We start from the raw sequence: 17635 nt of genomic DNA, 5'->3' as shown, positions 1-17635 counted from the left end.
GATCGTCTAATAATGCAAAACGACACTTATATTGTAATGAACGATTGTGTATATATTACTATACGATCATTTATTTAATGTTAAACGACACTTATTATGAAAGTGATCTGGGACAAGAAATATTGTAGAATATCACTTACATTGTCTCTGTTTCTGAATTTGACGATGAAAGCGGTCAACAAAGATGTTGGACTAAAATTCTGAGAGAACACTCCGAGAGAAAAATGAGAGAATTTCGTGGGGAGTTTAACAGAAAGTGAATACTGAGAGTGACCTTCTATTTTGTTAATACCAATATTATTAAATGTTATTGGTAGAGTATTAGTTGGGAATAAATGTTTTGGTGGAATGTTGGTGTTGTATTGAAAAATGGTTGAAGGAAGAAATGGAAGGCTTTGGTCTGAAGGCATTTAAAACTGGGGGTAATTTTGGAATTTCGCATGCGCAAAAGGTCTATGGTAGAAAAGTTTTTAGAAATAGGCCATTGTTAGAAAATTTTGGGTTTTCGAGTCATTTTGTGAAAATTTTCGAGACTAAATACACATATTTTTCAAAATTTGAGAACTAAAAATATATATATATATTATATATATATATTTTTTTTTTTTAAAAAGAAAAAAAAAACATTAAATCATTCTCCAAACGTTCGATCCCAAATTTCATTTCTTTGAGTTTTGGACTTTGAAAGAAACCCAATTGGCAAAACAAAACTACCAAATTAGTAGCAGACAGTGCGAGTCATCGAGACAATCCAAGGATTCGCAGCAGCCGTCGCTACTTCCCACAGATCGTCAGGCCAATTGTAGAGACCTCCGTAGGGTAAGTCTCTTAATTCTCCCGCCAGTGCATCTCAGATTTCCATCCCTACCTCCTGTTTCACCATTTTCCGGCCAGCCAAGTCGGAATCAATGGAAATCGCTTCATTCATTGACGACTGTGTGGCAATTTCTTAGTCTGATGGTTTCTCTTTGTTTTCTTAAGCCTCTGATTCCGAAGTAAAGCCAAATGGCGTCCATGGAAGTTGATAGCGCCAACTCCAATACTTCTGACCCTGAAAATCCTAGATTTTCCGTTAACGGTATGCCCTTGTCAATTGCTGTTAAACCATTTGCGTATGTAGTAAAATTGTGTGTGGTGTGTTCATTTTGCCCATTTTATCAGCTTTCGCTAAATTCATCAACTTATTTTTAATGCTGATGGTGCTTTATATATTGTCTTTTTATTTTTTTTTCCCGAAGTATTGCAGCTCTTGAAATCTGCCCAAATGCAGCATGGATTACGTCATGGAGATTATACTCGCTATCGGTTTGTGCAAATGCTTTTTGTATTATCTGATTTGATTGATAAATTGTTATGCTGTTCTATTTTCTTACTTCAATTTATGCTAGCGTTTATAGCGTTGTGGATTTCTTTTGATTGCGTTGGATGTTGATTGTTGGTAGATTTGATTTTTTCTGATGCCTAGGAGGTACTGCACAGCTCGGCTAAGGAGGTTGTATAAATCTCTGAAGTTCACTCATGGCCGTGGAAAGTACACCAAACGAGCCATAACTCAATCAACTGTTAGCGAAGTCAGGTTTGTCCCATTTACACTCTCTTATTTCACTTGCACTTCAAAGTAGTCTCCTCCTGTTACTGCCTAGAAAAATGTTTCACTCGAGAAAGCGTTAATAAAACGGTCAATAATGTTTCCCCTTAATTTACACCGATTTTAATGAAGTGGGAAAGCAAGATGAAGAGAAAGAAGATGAGCAAAGCGGTAAACAATTTGATGATTGTTAGAACCTTATGATATGAGTTCAGATAAAGTGGCACATGTATTTTTAGATTGGACTTTACCTGTGATGATAAATACATTGTGAAAATCATTAGAAACAAAGCTTAAAACTATCAACCCTCTGGATTTGAAATAGGTTTCTCCATGTGGTTCTTTATATGGCGGAGAGAGCATGGAGTCATGCCATGGAGAAAAGGCAATTACCAGATGGTCCAAATGCACGCCAACGTATCTATTTGATTGGTAGGCTCAGGAAGGCAGTAAAATGGGCCACTCTCTTTGCACAATTGTGTGCAAGCAAGGGAGACTCGAGAACATCTTTGGAAGCAGAGGTTTGACTTTAGCTTTCTCCTTATGAAATATATATCACATATGATATTCTTTTAACCTGGAAATTTTAAATTTATGTCCTAGTGAAGAGTGACTTTCATGTTTGTTTCTCAACTGGTAATTATTTGTTCCTATATGTAGGCTTATGCATCGTATATGACTGGAAACTTGTTGTTTGAACAAGATCGAAATTGGGACACTGCATTACTGAACTTCAAAAGAGCTAGGTGGTTCCTTATATTTTCTCTGGATCGTTAAATTTCCATGTTAAAATCATCAACTAATTCTTGCATGACCTTTTTTTAAGGGCCAAGATGCATTATGCAAATAATTTGCTCTATGGATGCTGTAATAGTTTGTTTTTGCTTTTGTATTTCTTTTTCCATTTCTATATAAGAAAGGCCTAAAATTAATTAGATAAACTCAAACGAGGTCACTGCCATTCTAGGGAAGTTTGGATGACTCTGAGTAGATATTTTTTTATGACAATATGTGCCCTTTAGAAGAGAACTAAGATTGAATCAGGTTTAGTGCCTCTATTGAAGGTTTCAATTCCCACAAATTCTTCCCGCTTCCTCTCCTCTCACTGAAAGTTATATCTTGTTTCAACCAAATTTCCCACAGAATGACCCTAGAAGCATAGTGAGAGAGTCCTTGTCTTGTCTTGAAGCTTTTGACCTAAAAGGAAAGGTGGATATGATGGGCTTTTGTGATCGTCGAAGGTTGGGTAAACTAACATTAAAAGTATTTAAAGCTTCAGTGTGTAAGTGCAACTGAAGAAAATGTGATCAGCATTCTTATTTCTTACTGTTGAAGACGACTGTTTGATAAAAATAAGCCGATTATAATTTTTCTACGATTTCTGCTGTTATCTATGTGTAAGAATCCAAATTTTTTTAAGGATACTTGATTTCCTAAAGGCCCTGCATCATTTATCATCTCATTTTGATTTGTCACATAACATGTTAGCTAATGTTTTGTTTTACCTTTCAGAGCTGTTTATGAGGAACTCGGCAAAGTAGGAGATCTAGAGAATCAAATTTTGTGTCGTGAACGTGTAGAGGAGCTAGAACCTAGCATACGATACTGCTTGCACAAGATTGGGAAGTCAAATCTACAGGCCTCTGAACTTTTACATATTGGGGAGATGGAAGGCCCTGCTCTAGACCTTTTCAAAGCTAAATTAGAGGTCTGTTTGCTTTTTATGCCATTCCTTTAGCAAATGGAAAAAGCTAGGGACGATTTAAACCTATTTCTTAAAACTCAGGGACTAAAAGTTCACGTTTTGAAACAACCCATTCCTTAAAACTTAGGGACCAACAAGTAATTTTTCTTTTGCTTCTAAAAATGTTATGGCACCAACAAAGTTTTGGTTTTATTTAATGTGGGAGCTTTTCACCTAAGTACAAGTTCTAATTTTTAGACTACATCTTTTTTTTTTTTGCTGCAGTTAAGCGTGCGTGGGTGGGAGTAGTACTAAGTTGGGTCACTTGGGAAGTCCTCATGTTGCACCCCCTTTTTTTTTTCTAAAAAAAAAAAAAAGTTTAGACTACGTTTTTCTTATCTCCCTTTTTGATCTCAGTATAGGCATAGATGTCTGGTTAATGGTGGTGGACCGTCGGTGTTGTGACTTATACTTTCATTTTCAAACACTCGGCTTTTAAGCTTTAGAAGGAAAAAAAAAAAAAGAAAAGAAGAAGAGGATCTTATACCTTAATCTTAGTATTCTAACAAAGTTTTGTTTTGTTTTTTTTAGTAGTTTAGCATACTGACTGTAATCTGAGAGCCAAATGTGTAGTTCTAGAGAGGTGCTACCCAACCCTCTACTTATAGCCATCATTTTCTTAGTTGGGATCTGCTATGTATCAAAGTTCTGTCGATAGTTTAGCAATCAATTTTCTATGTTTATTATGTCTCTCCTCAAGAATGGCTTTAAAAATTAGTTAGATTAATAAGTGTTGTATTGTGGAATAAAGAAATTTCTTTTCTGGTCATCTTTCTGGAAGAACTGACCTGCTTGCTCGTTTGACATATATCTCCCGATATTTTTTGATTCATTTATGTAAAGATTCAAACTAATGTTGTCAATATGTCATCATTGGACTTAGTGTCAACTTGAGCATAGCTCAACTGGCATAAGACAAACACTTTTGACCAAGAGGTTAGAGGTTCAAATCCCCAAACCCAAATTGTTTTACTAAAAAAGGAAAAATAACCATTGTGTCTTGGCAACATAGTTTCTTGAAGCTAACTTCACTCGAACTTACCCTTTTACTACATTAGGTGAAGTTTAATGGCCAACCTATTTTGATTGCAAAATTGTAACAGAGGTTATCTATAGCTGTAGTATAATTGTTTTTGATGTTATTTGTTCTTTTTTAAATGGAAACAAGACTTTTTATTGATAAAATGAAAAGAGACTATTTGTTGTTAGGTAGACCGTAGATCTAAGAACATTGTCTGTTATTGAAAGAACATAATACAAAAGATAGTCTCAGGAATATTCTTCAACTGCAAATTACTTGACTTCTCAGATTTTCAATAAAACTCTACTAAAATTTCATAATGATATATATATATATATATTTGAAAAGGAAACTTCATAATGATGATATTGATTTTTTAGTGTATTGATATTTTGGTTGATCTGATAATGTCTTTAGTCTTTTAGTCTATCGGAGGCCATAGTTTATTTTATAGTTGTACTTTCTTGCTTGTAGGCTGTCATGTCGGAGGCCAGATCTCAGCAGGCTGTTTCCATGACCGAGTTTCATTGGCTTGGTCATAGGTTTCCAATATCCAATGCAAAAACCAGAGTTTCCATATTAAAAGGTTGGTGTTCATTTCATAAATCATTTAAATATTGAGATTTATGATGATTTTACTTGGTTAGGAACTTATATGCTAACGACCGAAAATTTAATGACCTGTTTGGTATATGTTCCAAAACAAAGAATATTTGTTTCTATAATTTATAGATGCATTATTTGAGTTGTCCTTAGGTGGAAATTCTAGAACAGAGGGTGTTTGGGGGGCAATTGAAGATAGGATAAACGGAGGATTTTCTAGGTGGAGAAACTTCAACTTTTCTGGAACAGGATGACTACTGTAATCCTTTTGGTTATTGTCTATATCCTTATGGATTTCATGTCCGTATTGGAAATAGTCTTGGGTTTGAGGTTGGATGTAATGTTACTGTTGATGAGGATGGCGAAGACTCAACTCCCGATGGGATAGATGGTAGTTACTCTTTTGCCCTATTTAAACCAAGATAAGAATGCAGCATGGCAGAAATTAATGTCTCAAATTGGAGAAGAGTTTGCAAGGAATACAGAAGGCATTAGTTAATTTAGCCATGCTTAACGAATTGATTATCAACCTTCTCGGCTAGCATATTCAACTTCATGAAAGAGAATAGTCTACCCCCTGCCCTTTTTATTCGGGTTCTGTTGTCCTTTGACCGATATGGAAACCATAGATGTTACAAGATTTGTGTGTGTGTGTGTGTGTGTTTATTTATTTATTTTTTATTGGGGGTGCTGATTTTAGGAACAGGAGAAGGGATGTGTGGATTTGGAGTCCAATGCTCAGGGGGGACTTGCAATTCTTTTTTCCATTGTCTTTTGGACCCTGCTCCTATTAGGGACTATTTTTTTGGCCCTTTGGAAGATCAAGATTCCAAAATGGGTTCTTATCTTAAAAAAAAAAAAAAAAAAGCTTCCAAAATAGGTTTAGTTCTTTGGCCGACAGGTTTTTCATGGTCGAGTGAACACTTTGGATTGGCTCTCGAAAAAGGGGTCTTCATTTATGGGCCCATTTTGTTGCATCCTGTGTGGAAGGCGAGGAAACCTTGGTTCATCTCCTTTGGAATTGCGGCTTTGCTCGTTTTGTGTGGAGTTACTTTTTTTTAGGCATTTGGCTTTCAGTTGGCTTGTCATAGAGATCTGGTTGATATGATCGATTCCTTCTCCATCTGCCCTTTTAGGGGAATGGTTATTTCTTGTGGCCTGTGAGGTGTGCGTTATTGTGGGATCTTTTAGGAGAGAGGAATAATAGTGTTTAGAGGCTTGGAAAGGGATGATGTGTGTGTCCTTTCTAGTTTTCATGTTTCTCTTTGGGCTTCAGTTGTGGATTTTTTCTTTTTTGCACTTTTGTTAACCAGAATTCCTAATTATATCTGCATGAAATTATCCAGCTCGAGAATTAGAAAAGGACTTGCAAGGTTCAGCAGATTCACTTCCAGCAGAGAAAAGATTGTCCATTTTTGATAAGATCTTTGCAGCATACCACGAGGCAAGGAGCTCCATTCGCAGTGATTTGGTATGTGGAAGTTTGACATTAGCCTTTCTTTGGATTCTTTAAAGAGTCTGTGTCTCTACTAATTTGATCTTCCAGACTTACGTTACCAATATTCTGTTTGTTTAGGTCAGTGCTGGAAATGCTGAAAATGTTAAAGATGATTTAAGTGGGCTTGATAAAGCTGTTAGTGCAGTGTTGGGTCAAAGGACAATAGAACGCAACCAGTTATTGGTAAAAATTGCAAAAAGTAAGCTTGTTAGGCGCCATGATGAAAAAAATGAGAAAGTTACCAAGCCGGAGGAACTTGTTCGCTTGTATGATCTTTTAATACAAGTAAGCATCTTTATGTATTCTTTTATCCTTTTGAGTATTTGAAATGATCTAACTGTCAGACTGAAAATATAAATTTCTCTGGAGGGGTTAGCAATAGCTTTTATATATTTTTTTCTTTTCTTTCTTTCTTTCTTTCTTTATTATTATTATTATTTTGCAGAATATTACTGATCTTTCGGATTTAGTCAGTTCCGGAAGAGATAGGAGGCAGGAAGAAGTGACGTTTGCTGAAGAGTGCTCGGTTAAAAGCATAGCTTTTCGTGGAGAAAGGTTTCTGCCCTTGAGTTCTTGATCTTTCTTGTTGATCAGAAAAACCTCCATATTTGCATTGATATTCCAGCAATTTGCATTCTGGATTACCTGTTCTCTCTTCAAGCATAGAAATCTCCTGTTCTTTTTAATGCTCGAAAACTTTTTAATCCTTGAAAATTTGCTCATAATGTGTTAGGTTCTCCACCATTTTTCTTGACCCTATAACTCCTTGCTTTTATCTGTATCCTGCACCTTGTTTGTTTTACATTCTCTTGTTTTCTATTTAACCTGCCCAGTTGGTATTATGCCAGCATTGACATGCCTTCTTGGCCGCATCTCTTGGGAGTATCATATCGATGCATCATTTTGTGTATAGATTTTTTAGTTTATTATTATCATTAGTGTTATTACTGTTGAAGATGATGGGATTTTCAAAACTTACTAATAAGAAAAGAATATTTCATTTGAGATGTGGGGAGGCATAATAAAGGTAAAGAAGATTTAGGCATCTCCAAACAATTAGAAAGGGGAAGTTATTTATTTCTTTATTTTATTTTATTTTTGATATAATCAACAATTTCCATTGAAAAAGAGTGAAAGAATACAATGACATAAAAAAAAGGCCCACAAAAACTCCTCACTAAAGAAAGGATTTCCAACTAAGTAAGATATTACCTAGAGAATAATTACAAAAAAGCTTCGATACTGAAGCCTAAAGCGAAATATGAAACCTCACTAGGATCCCTATCCAAACCTTTAAAAACTCCATTGTTCCTCTCCACCCAAAGATCCCACAACACAGCACACTCCCTAACAAACCACAAGAAACAACCTTTCTCTCTGAAAGGCAGATAGAGGAGGAACTCCTCGATCATTGTACGAATACTCCTCTGGCCAACTAACTTAACATCAAACTCATGCAAGAAACAAATCCACATAGACCTTGTAAACTGACAACCACAGAGAAGGTGATCTAGGTCATCCTCCCTTTTCGATAGAGATTGCAGTAGAAAGGACCCATTAACGTGGTCATCTTTCAAACAAGTCTATTCAAAATATTCATCCGACCTAACAAAACTTGGTAGGTAAAGAACTTGGTTTTCTTGGGAATCTTAATCCTCCAAACCACATCAAAGACTGACTCACTAACTGGGGAGAGACCCATCAACAACCTGAAGAAAGACTTACAAGAAAAGCCCTCAATAGGGTTAGGATTCTAAATACAAACATCCCATCTCCCCGCCCTAAAATTCCACTCTTCCAACATAGAAAAAAAGAGGCAACCTCCGTCGGATAAATGACGATACAAACTAAAAGAAAAGGACATAGTGCTCCCGACCAAACCAACAAATTAGAAATCTGACAATTTTTAAAGGAAGACAAATGATATAGATGAGGAAACGTTGAGCACAGGGAACTATCCTGTAATGCCCCAAGCCCAGGATTCAGACTAGGATTCAAAATCCAAATTCGATATCTGATGGCTCCAACATTCTCCCATGCCCCGTGCGACATGGCTATGTTATCCTTGCTTGTCTTGAAGGCTTCTAAGAGTAAAAGTTGTCCCCAAAAACCAACACAGGTCCTTTCACCATGTTTTGTCCTTACATGCTTCTTAGGAAAATTCTCAGGAGGTCACCCAACATAGAATTGCTCCAAGCTAAGCACACTTAACTTTGGAGTTCCTATGATTGAGCCACCGAAAAGGAAGGTGCACCTTGTAGGTATAGGTAGTAACTTTCCATTCTTTAAAGCCTTTCTTAATTATACTTTCATGTCCTAGGATCCCTCCTATTCGGATGTAATCTCGGTTCATTCATGTTCCCCTCCTAAACTCGGGACGTTATACGCCCACCAGCTTCTGCTTGGTTCGTTCCCGAACCACATCTTATTGGGAGAGGTTCTACTCTGATACCATCTATAATGCCCTAGGCCGAGGATTTTGACTAGGATTCATAATTCGGATTCAACACCTAATGGCTCCTACATTTCCCTGTGTCCCATGCAACCTGGCTACGTCATCCTTGCTTATCTTGAAGGCTTCTAAGAGTGTCCTCACAAACCAACATAGGTCCTTCCAACATGCTTTATCTTCACTCACATGCTTCCTAAAAAAATTCCTAGGAGGTCACTCAACATAGAATTCCTCCAAGCTAAGCACGCTTAACTTTGGAGTTTCTATGATTGAGCCACCAAAAAGGAAGGTGCACCTTGTTGGTATAGGTAGTAACTTTCAATTTTTTTTTAGTCCTTAACTATACTTTCATGTCCTAGGATCCCTTTCATTCCAATGTAATCTTGGTTCATTCATGTTCCCCTCCTAAACTCAGGGCATTACATATCCTCCATCTATTGGTCTTCTTAGAAATATGCATCTGATGTAGTCTCAAGCCATGTTATGGTTTTTAAGGAATCCTGTTTTCCTCTATTTTTAGTTCTCTGTTTTTAGTTTTAAGTTTAGCCTTTTTTTATGTTACCAGTTATCGTGGGGTAATTTTTATGTAATTAGGTAAGGGCTGTCTTGTATCTTCAATAGGATTAGCTAGTATATAAAGAGCTAACCCCCCTTTCATTGATAAGATTTGAGGTTTATTCATTAGAATTGTCTTTCACCATCTTGTCTGCAACAAGATTGGTATCAGAGCTCCAAGATTGCCTTGGACCAAATGACTGGGAAGAACAATCTCAACTCTAGTCGGGTAAGCGAGGCTGAGGCCCAATCCCAAGCACATGCACATGAAGCACTATCTCCAAAATCCACAAGCAAGTGCTTGCTGGTGGTTGAAGGATCATTGAGAAATGCGTTCTAGCATTGATAATATTCTGACTATCCTCGGTGATATGGCTCGAAAGTTAGATCAAACCCAAGCACATGAAGTGCTATCTCCAAAATCCACGAGCAAGCGCTTGCTGGTGGTTGAAGGATCATTGATGAAATGCGTTCTAGCATTGATAGTATTCGGACTGTCCTCGGGGATATGGCTAGAAAGTAATTTCCAATGCTCCTCGTCAACAATCCTTACTGGAAAAAGGGGAGAATAGTGAACAACCACATCAACAATCAATTCAAGAAATACAAAATAATGGAGCAAGAATGAATGCAAGAGGCCGATTTCCAAATTTCCAGAGAAGACAAGTCCTTCAAGATAGACAAAGAACTCAAGAACCTGCATCTGATAAGCAAGATTCTGATTCCTCAAGTGAAGAAGAAGAGCAAGAAAGATTTCCGGATAGACAAGTGGTGAGGAATTTTCAAGAATCTGAGGGTCACAACCAAGATTACAAGATGAAGATTGATTTACCTCCATTCAATGGTAAGATAGATTTAGAGGCATTCCTTGATTGGGTCAAAAGTTCTGTTTATTACATGAACCCGCTGGAAAGTAATAAAGTTAAACTAGTGATTTTTAAATTGAAATTGGGAGCCTCAACTTGGTGGGACCAAGTTCAACTCAACTAAAGACTAATTTGAAAAAGACTTATCAAGAGCTGGCCTCAGATGACAGATGCTAAGAATGATGAAAGGGAGATTTGTACTGGCTGACTATGAGCAACTCTTGTACCAACAGTATCATAAATGTGGACAGATGAATCAAAGTGTGGCTGAATATACTGAAGCATTTCATTGGTTTGGTGCCCGCACAAGAATCAATGGAAGTGAAAACTACCAGATTACTAGATTTGTCAATGGTCTTAGACAGGAAATTCAAGATCAAATGAATTGACAGTCGATTAGCCTTTTGGCAGAAGCAACCACATTATCTATGAAGGATTAACAGAAGGTCGACAAAAGAAATCAGAAGCAAAAAAGGAACAAATGGGGCAGGTCATTTACTTCTTATTCTAGAAAGAACTCTGAAACTAACAAACAATTTCAAGTTGGTGGCTACTCTGGAACGAAATCAAGGGAGGAAACTAGTACCAAACCACACCAAGCTTCTAAAATTCAAGAAACAGCAACCAAGAAAGGTGGAACAAACACATATACTCGTCCAAACCTCGGTAAATATTTTCGTCGTGGCCAACAGCGTCATTTGTCTAATGAGTGCCCGCAAGGAAAGTCACTGGCATATGTGGATGAAGGCCAAGACACCAGTGACAAGGATGTTGTTTCAGAAGAAGAACCTACCTGCATTGAAGCTGACGATGGGGACCAGTTATCATGTGTTCTCTAAAGGGTTTTACTTTCACCTAAGACAGATTCATCCAGACACACTCTCTTCCGAACATGTTGCACAGTCAATGAGGAAGGTGTGTAGTGTTATCATTGGTAGCGGGAGCAGTTAAAATATGGTTTCTTTGAAATTGGTAAAAGCTCTAATTCTCAAAGTTTATCCTCATCCTCAACCGTACAAATTTGGATGGATTAGAGGAGGGGAAGCTCAGATAAGTTCTATATGCACTATACCTCTTTCTATTGGAAATTTATACAAAGATCAAGTTGTTTGTGACATTCTTGATATGAATGTTTGTCATATTTTGTTAGGTTGACCTTGGTAAGACAACTTGCAAACCATTCACAAAGGATGGGACAACACATACGAGTTTAACTGGATGGGTAGAAGAGCGGTTTTGCTCCCTTTTAATGTTACTGCACCAAGCAAGAAGGTTAAACAAGATGAAGAGGATCCTAAGAATACTATATTTACAATCATTAAAAGAGAGCCTTTATTTACTAAAGAGTGTAACCAAGTCTAGGCTGTCATTGTCCAGGGGCAGTCAAATTTGCTAGAACCATTAGAACCAAATGAGCAAATTAGACAACTATTAGAGGAATTTCCACAGATTGTTGAAAATCCATCAGATTTACCCCCTCTTGGGGATGTTCAACACCAAATCAACTTCTTACCCTGTATCATTTTGCCTAATCCATCTCACTATAGAATAAACCCTTGAGATTATAAAATCCTTCAGGAACAAATCCAAGAACTTTTAGAAGGCCATATCCATCCAAGCCTAAGCCCATGTGCCGTTCCAACTTTGTTAGCACCTAAGTAAGATGGAACTTAGAGAATGTGTGTATATAGTAGGGCCATCAATCAAATTACTTTTAAGTATCGTTTTCCAATTCCTGGAGATGATGAGGGTCTAAGGGTAAGAGGGTGTCAACCTAGTTGAGACGCCTGGGTGCACCTCCTGATCCCTAGTTTTTGTTGTTCGTTGTTTCCTTTTGTATATTGAGCTTGTCTCATTTCATTATCTTAATGAAGAGATTGTTTCCTTTTTTTTTAAAAAAAAAATATCATTTTCCAATTCCTAGGATCGTGGATTTATTTGATCAAATAAGAGGTGCTAAGTGGTTTTCCAAAGTTGATATTAAAAGTGGTTACCATCAAATAAGAATAGGGTGGGGAGATGAATGGAGGACAACCTTCAAAACACATGATGGGTTGTTTAAATGACTTGTCATGCCATTCGACTTATCAAATGCGTCGAGTACTTTTATGAGATTAATGTCCAAGTTTTGAGCCTTTCATCAATAAAATTGGAAAACCTTTCATTATAATGAATAAGAATTGAGGTTTATTCATTAGAATTGTCTTTTCCCATCTTGTCTACACCAGTATCCTTACCATCCCCCACAATGCAACAGACCAAATGGGAAAAAGAAGGGAACTCAATCGAAATATCTTTCCATAGGTTTTGGTGTGTGCCTCCATAGCCACCCAATCAAAGCGATGGGGATCATGCTTACTCACAATGATACTATGCTACAAGGATTCAAACTCAAGGGCGAAACTCCAAAGCCATTTAGCCAACAAAGCTTTGTTGCATAACCTTAGATTTCCAATCTCCAACCCTCCCTGATTCATAAGGGTGCCCAACAACCTCCCAGCTAACCAGATGAGAACCTTTCCCTTCATCAACCCCTTCCCAAAGAAAGGCTCTCATGTACTTCTCAAGACTCTTACAGACCGAACTGGGAGAGCAAAATAGGGAGAAACAATAAATGGAAGTGCCATCCTCAACTTATCTTGTTAATCTGTCCAACGAGCACTTCTTTATTGATGACTTTTCACATCCATCATCTTCTGACTTAACTCATCCTTCTTTACCTTCTCTCCCAAACAAATCTTCTCACCTTCTCTCTCCATCAGCCCCATTGGTCCCACCGAACACATTCACTCTCTCAAGCAGAAACGTATTCCCACTCAACCTCTTCCTTCTTCCTTCACACAGATGCTCCCTCTCTTCCCCCATCCTCTTCATACCTTTGAAAAGCACCAAGCATATAACATCCCACTCAACCATCAGTCATCTACAGACTACTTTTTGCTCTGTTGTAAAGCATTCTACTGGCATTGTGGCTTTGCCATATGATGCCGATAGAAAAAATTACCTTTCCAGCCCCAACCCAACTCCTTCAAACTCCTCATTCATCCATTTATGTGCCTCTTGAAGCACAATGGTATCATTTCATTCCTCCACCGACAAATGAGTTTTTCAATCCAGGGCCTGACATAAATGCATTGGTGCCTTGGTTAAGAGAAAATGACCTTTGTATAATGGCTATTCCTGCTAGAACAATGAAAAACTAGAAGTAGATAGTGAAACAAAGGTAGTGCATTAGAGAAATCCAAAACTTGGAATGTTCAATCTCATACGAGAAAAAAGGTACATCTTTGCTTAGAAAGGGTCATTGTCGGGTTGAACTTCTCATTGCTCTGCTATCTCCCTTCCACTTTTTGGCCTTTTTCTCCATCTCAGTATCATTTGGATTTGTGTTGGTGATTTTTTACTCAATAGGGGTGCTTATGCTTTGGTTATCATCTTCTTTTGGGTTGCTTCGGTTTGATGCATTGGATTTTTGGTTTGTTTAGATTGTCCCTTTCGATTTGAGGGTTTACTGCATCTTCAATCCACCTTCTTTCTGTTTTTCTCACCTTTTGTTGGCCCTTTGTTTTTGTTACATCTTTATGTTGTATCCCTATTGTTGGGTTTGCCCCTTTGGTTCATCTTGTATCTCTTTATATTTGATTTTTGTTGTACTATTTTGAAATTTTCATTTATCAATGAAATTGTTTCTTATCCCAAAAAAAGGAAAATGCCACTCAACATTGATATGATCAGGGTAATTTTGCTAGTTTTGGAGAAAAAACCTTTCTTCCACGAGGCTAACCTGTTACAGATCTTCTCAATAATGGGGTCCCAAAAAGAAGTGACCATTAGGTTTCCACCCAAGGGAAGGCCAAGGTAAGAGGGAAAGGAACCAACTACACAACCAATTAGATTGGCCCACCTTCTAAGCTTTTCTTGATCACAATTAATTCTCAAGATTTGGCATTTGCTTCTATTAATTTTAAGCCCAGACATGGCCTAGAAAAACCCCACCATATGATTTAAGGATCAGGAAGGACTCTTCATTTCCAGAACAGAATAAGATCTTGTCATTTGCGAACTGTAGATGAGACAAGGCCACCTCATTAGAACCAACCTTAGAGGGCTCAAGAATATCTCCCTCCACACCCCTAAAAATGAGATGGCTTAAGACATCCACGACGATTAATAACAAGTAGGGGGACAAAGGGTCCCCTTGTCTCAAACCTCTAGAAGCCTTAATTGACCGATTTGGGGTTCCATTGGTGAGGATGGAGTAATTCACATTTCCTTCCTCCATTTATACCCAAAAGCCTTTCTTTTCCATCACCTTGTAGAGGGATTCCAGTTGTAAGATATCTAATGAAATAGGAGAGACTTTTTGCTTTCCAACCTATGAGCTTCGCTTGGACCTTTTTTCAAGGAGGGGCAGGCAATGAGAAGAGGTCATTCTGCTTTCAGTGGCACGTGTGGAAGGCAAAACTCCGTTTTGCCGGCAAGCATAGGAAAGAAATCCCCCCGGATATTGATGCTAATCCATTAGTTCTAGCTCGAAGTTTTCCCTTAGTTGTCTCGAAGTTCCAGAAAATTTCAATCCATATGACCATAAGCCTTTTCAAAGTCTAATTTTAAATAACCCCTCCCTTCTTATTAGGCTCTATAGTCCTCAATGTCTTAGTAGCCTTAGTTGTCAATAAGAGCCTGATCAACAAACTTTCTCCCAGCTAAAAAGGCTCCATGCGCCTTGGAAATGGTCAAAGGAAGCACTTTCCTTAAGCAATTTGCAAGGACATTTGCCAGAACTTGTAGACACTAGTGATTAGACTAATGGGTCTGAACTCCTATCCCTATAGAAAAACTGTCCGAGCTTGGGGACTTGCTCCTGTCACTCCCAAAAACCGCCTTCTTGATTTCCTCCAAAGTAAAAGGGACCACCAACTCCCTATCCTCCCTGGTCGAAATGGGCTCCTCCAAGTTATTTAGTTTCCCTGGGCTCCTCCTTCCTTCGGTCTCTTTTGTTCAGAGCTCAGTGTTCTTAGCCTCTATTTTAGTGTTTTGTTTAGATTATTATTCTAGCTTCTTTATTGAGGAGCCTTAGTATTATTTGGGTTGTTACATACATACTTTGTAATCCTTATTAGTTGTTCTTCTCCACAAATTGTGTGTTTGCATATTAATTCTCTGATCTTTTACATTTTTAATCTTATTTTTGTCATTTGTTCTTGTTTATATGTCATAACTGACTGAAGTGTGGATTAACTGATTTTTGTTGGCACTAAATTGCTGTAAATGATGGATCCTCCTCTATATATTTTCAGGTGCTTTTACTTGGCAAAATCATATAGTTTGGCTGGGAAAAGAGCAGAAGCTTATGCACTATATTGCCATGCTCGGTCCCTTATTGAAGATGCCATACAAAAATTCCGTACGGAAAATATCGACGATCCGGTATGTTTATCATGTAAAATACGCTCGTAGCATTCTAAACATCCAACCACTTGTATCATGGGCTGTATGCTATTATCTTTGGTGGTTTTTCCTATAGCTTTGGTAGTTTTCACTGCTGTAGCTTGTTGCATTGCATAAGTCTGTTGGTGAAACTTCACTTCCCTTTGAGGAATATTTGTTAATCTTTGTTGAGGTCTGGAAGCTGTAAGAGATGGCTGTTTCCAAAGAGAACTTCAGGGAAAACACATCTTCTCTTTATTTCTTTAGTTTGTTTTTATTAATAGCCTATTTCTTTAGAACAATTGAAGTTGTCCTCTTTATAAAATTCAGACTTGAAAATTTGTGATTTTAGGTGCACGGTAACATTAAACTTAACTTGATTATAGTTTTCAAAAACAATAATGAAGGCAAATGAAGATTTTTTTTTTTTCTTGAAAGCTGCTTTAAAAGTAGGTTCCCAAACAAGCACTTATAGTATGTATTCAAAGAATCTCTGCTTAATTTTATGCAACAGAAGTTGATGGAAGAGTTGAAGACATTGATTGAGGAATGCAGAGCGAACAGTTGTATAGAGCATGCAACTGGAATTATTGAGGAGGTGAAGGCTCCAGAGAATCTGTCGAAGAAGATCTCGAACATGTCATTGACTGGAGCAGAGAAGAAGGAGCAGAAGGTACATTACATTCATTCTGTCTGTCTTCATTTTTAAGCATTACATTCATTCTGTCTGTCTTCATTTTTAAGCTTTAACTAGATTAAATGAACATGAATTGCTTAGTCCTGGATGCAATAATACTCACTGGTAAATGAACATCAAGTGACACGATTAACCAAAAGAATTAACCTCTAGTAACTCTTTAAGCATGTTTATCGATTTCCTGTTGTGTGGATACACCAAATTCGTATTTCTTCCTTGCAACATCATGTTTCTTTCTTGTTGTGAAAGGGAAGCATGCTCTTATTTTAGTTTATATCCTTCTTGGATGCTAACATCTATCAAATCTATCCTCATTATGTTTCAGTCGGCCAAATACCTTCTTCAGAGCCTCGATAACTATGAGTCTGCAGTTGGTGATTCCAATATCAAGACTGCTCCACATATCGAAGCCTTTCCTCCCTCGTTTCAGGCAATACCTCGAAATCCCATTGTTCTGGACATTGCATTCAACTTCATTGACTTCCCATCTCTTGAGAATAGAATGAAAAAGGACAGAAAGGGCTTTATCAGTAGGCTATGGGGATGAGTTCCTTTGGCAAGATTTTGTTTTCACTTATGGTATCTCTCTCTCTCTCTCTCTCCCTCCCTCTTTGTTGCCCAGAATTTTTAATTTTGGTGGTGGTTACAAGAATATAGAGACCTTGATACCGATCCTTTAACCACTTCTCGGCCCCCTTGCATGAATTTTGGTTCACAATTAGAAAACAATGACTGTTTGTTTCTTGGTTTCTCTTGGATGTATAACAAAGATATAGAACCAATTTTTCAGGATTTTTCTTAGAAGCCCTGCTTGTGACTACAGAATACACATTAGTTTATCTTCTGATTTTGGCATTAATTTTGAATTTATTGTGGATATTTTAGAAGTTTATTTGCAAACTCTGTCGCGATGCAACTCTTTAGCACACCTTATGGATGATTATATAGATATTGATTTGGCAATGTTAAACCTGTGTTTGTAATGGTAGCTATGAGCTATGCTAACATAAATATTCAAAGACTTCGTGAGATGATTGGAGAATGATTGATTGCAATATTATTCATTCTGTTATGCTAACATAGGCTATGGTTTCTTTGATCACTCTGTATTTTAAGCTGCACTTTCCTTTGTCTTATTCTTTTGGGTGTATTTGAAAATTGTATATAGGCTTTTAAACTAT

General features: G+C 37.4%; 1 protein-coding gene across 2 annotated transcripts; it reads left to right on the top strand.

Annotated features, from left to right (window-relative positions):
• The first annotated feature begins 658 nt into the window (after positions 1 to 658).
• LOC120071326 (signal recognition particle subunit SRP68) lies at positions 659 to 17354 on the top strand. 2 transcript variants are annotated; one of them, XM_039023532.1, is made up of 14 exons: positions 659 to 819; positions 982 to 1078; positions 1239 to 1305; positions 1466 to 1576; positions 1914 to 2109; positions 2249 to 2334; positions 3101 to 3296; positions 4828 to 4939; positions 6303 to 6427; positions 6533 to 6739; positions 6900 to 7009; positions 15628 to 15757; positions 16275 to 16430; positions 16780 to 17354. In XM_039023532.1, exons 2-14 carry the CDS (start codon positions 1006 to 1008, stop codon positions 16999 to 17001), a joined length of 1791 nt encoding a protein of 596 aa, XP_038879460.1. In that variant the 5' UTR covers positions 659 to 819; positions 982 to 1005; the 3' UTR covers positions 17002 to 17354. The 2 variants fall into 2 exon arrangements, with proteins under 2 accessions (XP_038879460.1, XP_038879459.1); XM_039023531.1 differs by having other exon boundaries at positions 16272 to 16430.
• Positions 17355 to 17635: the final 281 nt, after the last annotated feature.

Source organism: Benincasa hispida, chromosome 2 (assembly GCF_009727055.1).
Source record: "Benincasa hispida cultivar B227 chromosome 2, ASM972705v1, whole genome shotgun sequence".
NCBI classification, from domain to species: Eukaryota; Viridiplantae; Streptophyta; class Magnoliopsida; order Cucurbitales; family Cucurbitaceae; genus Benincasa; species Benincasa hispida.
Note: the sequence above shows the minus strand (reverse complement) of the source record. Positions and strands in the feature narration are given on the sequence as shown.

Bases quoted from the DNA above. Each gene is read 5' to 3' on its own strand.
- LOC120071326 (XM_039023531.1), top strand. From the start codon at position 1,006: ATGGCGTCCATGGAAGTTGATAGCGCCAACTCCAATACTTCTGACCCT. The intron at 1,079-1,238 runs GTATGCCCTTGT...TTTTTCCCGAAG, and splicing joins TCCTAGATTTTCCGTTAACG to TATTGCAGCTCTTGAAATCT. The intron at 6,428-6,532 runs GTATGTGGAAGT...CTGTTTGTTTAG, and splicing joins GCTCCATTCGCAGTGATTTG to GTCAGTGCTGGAAATGCTGA.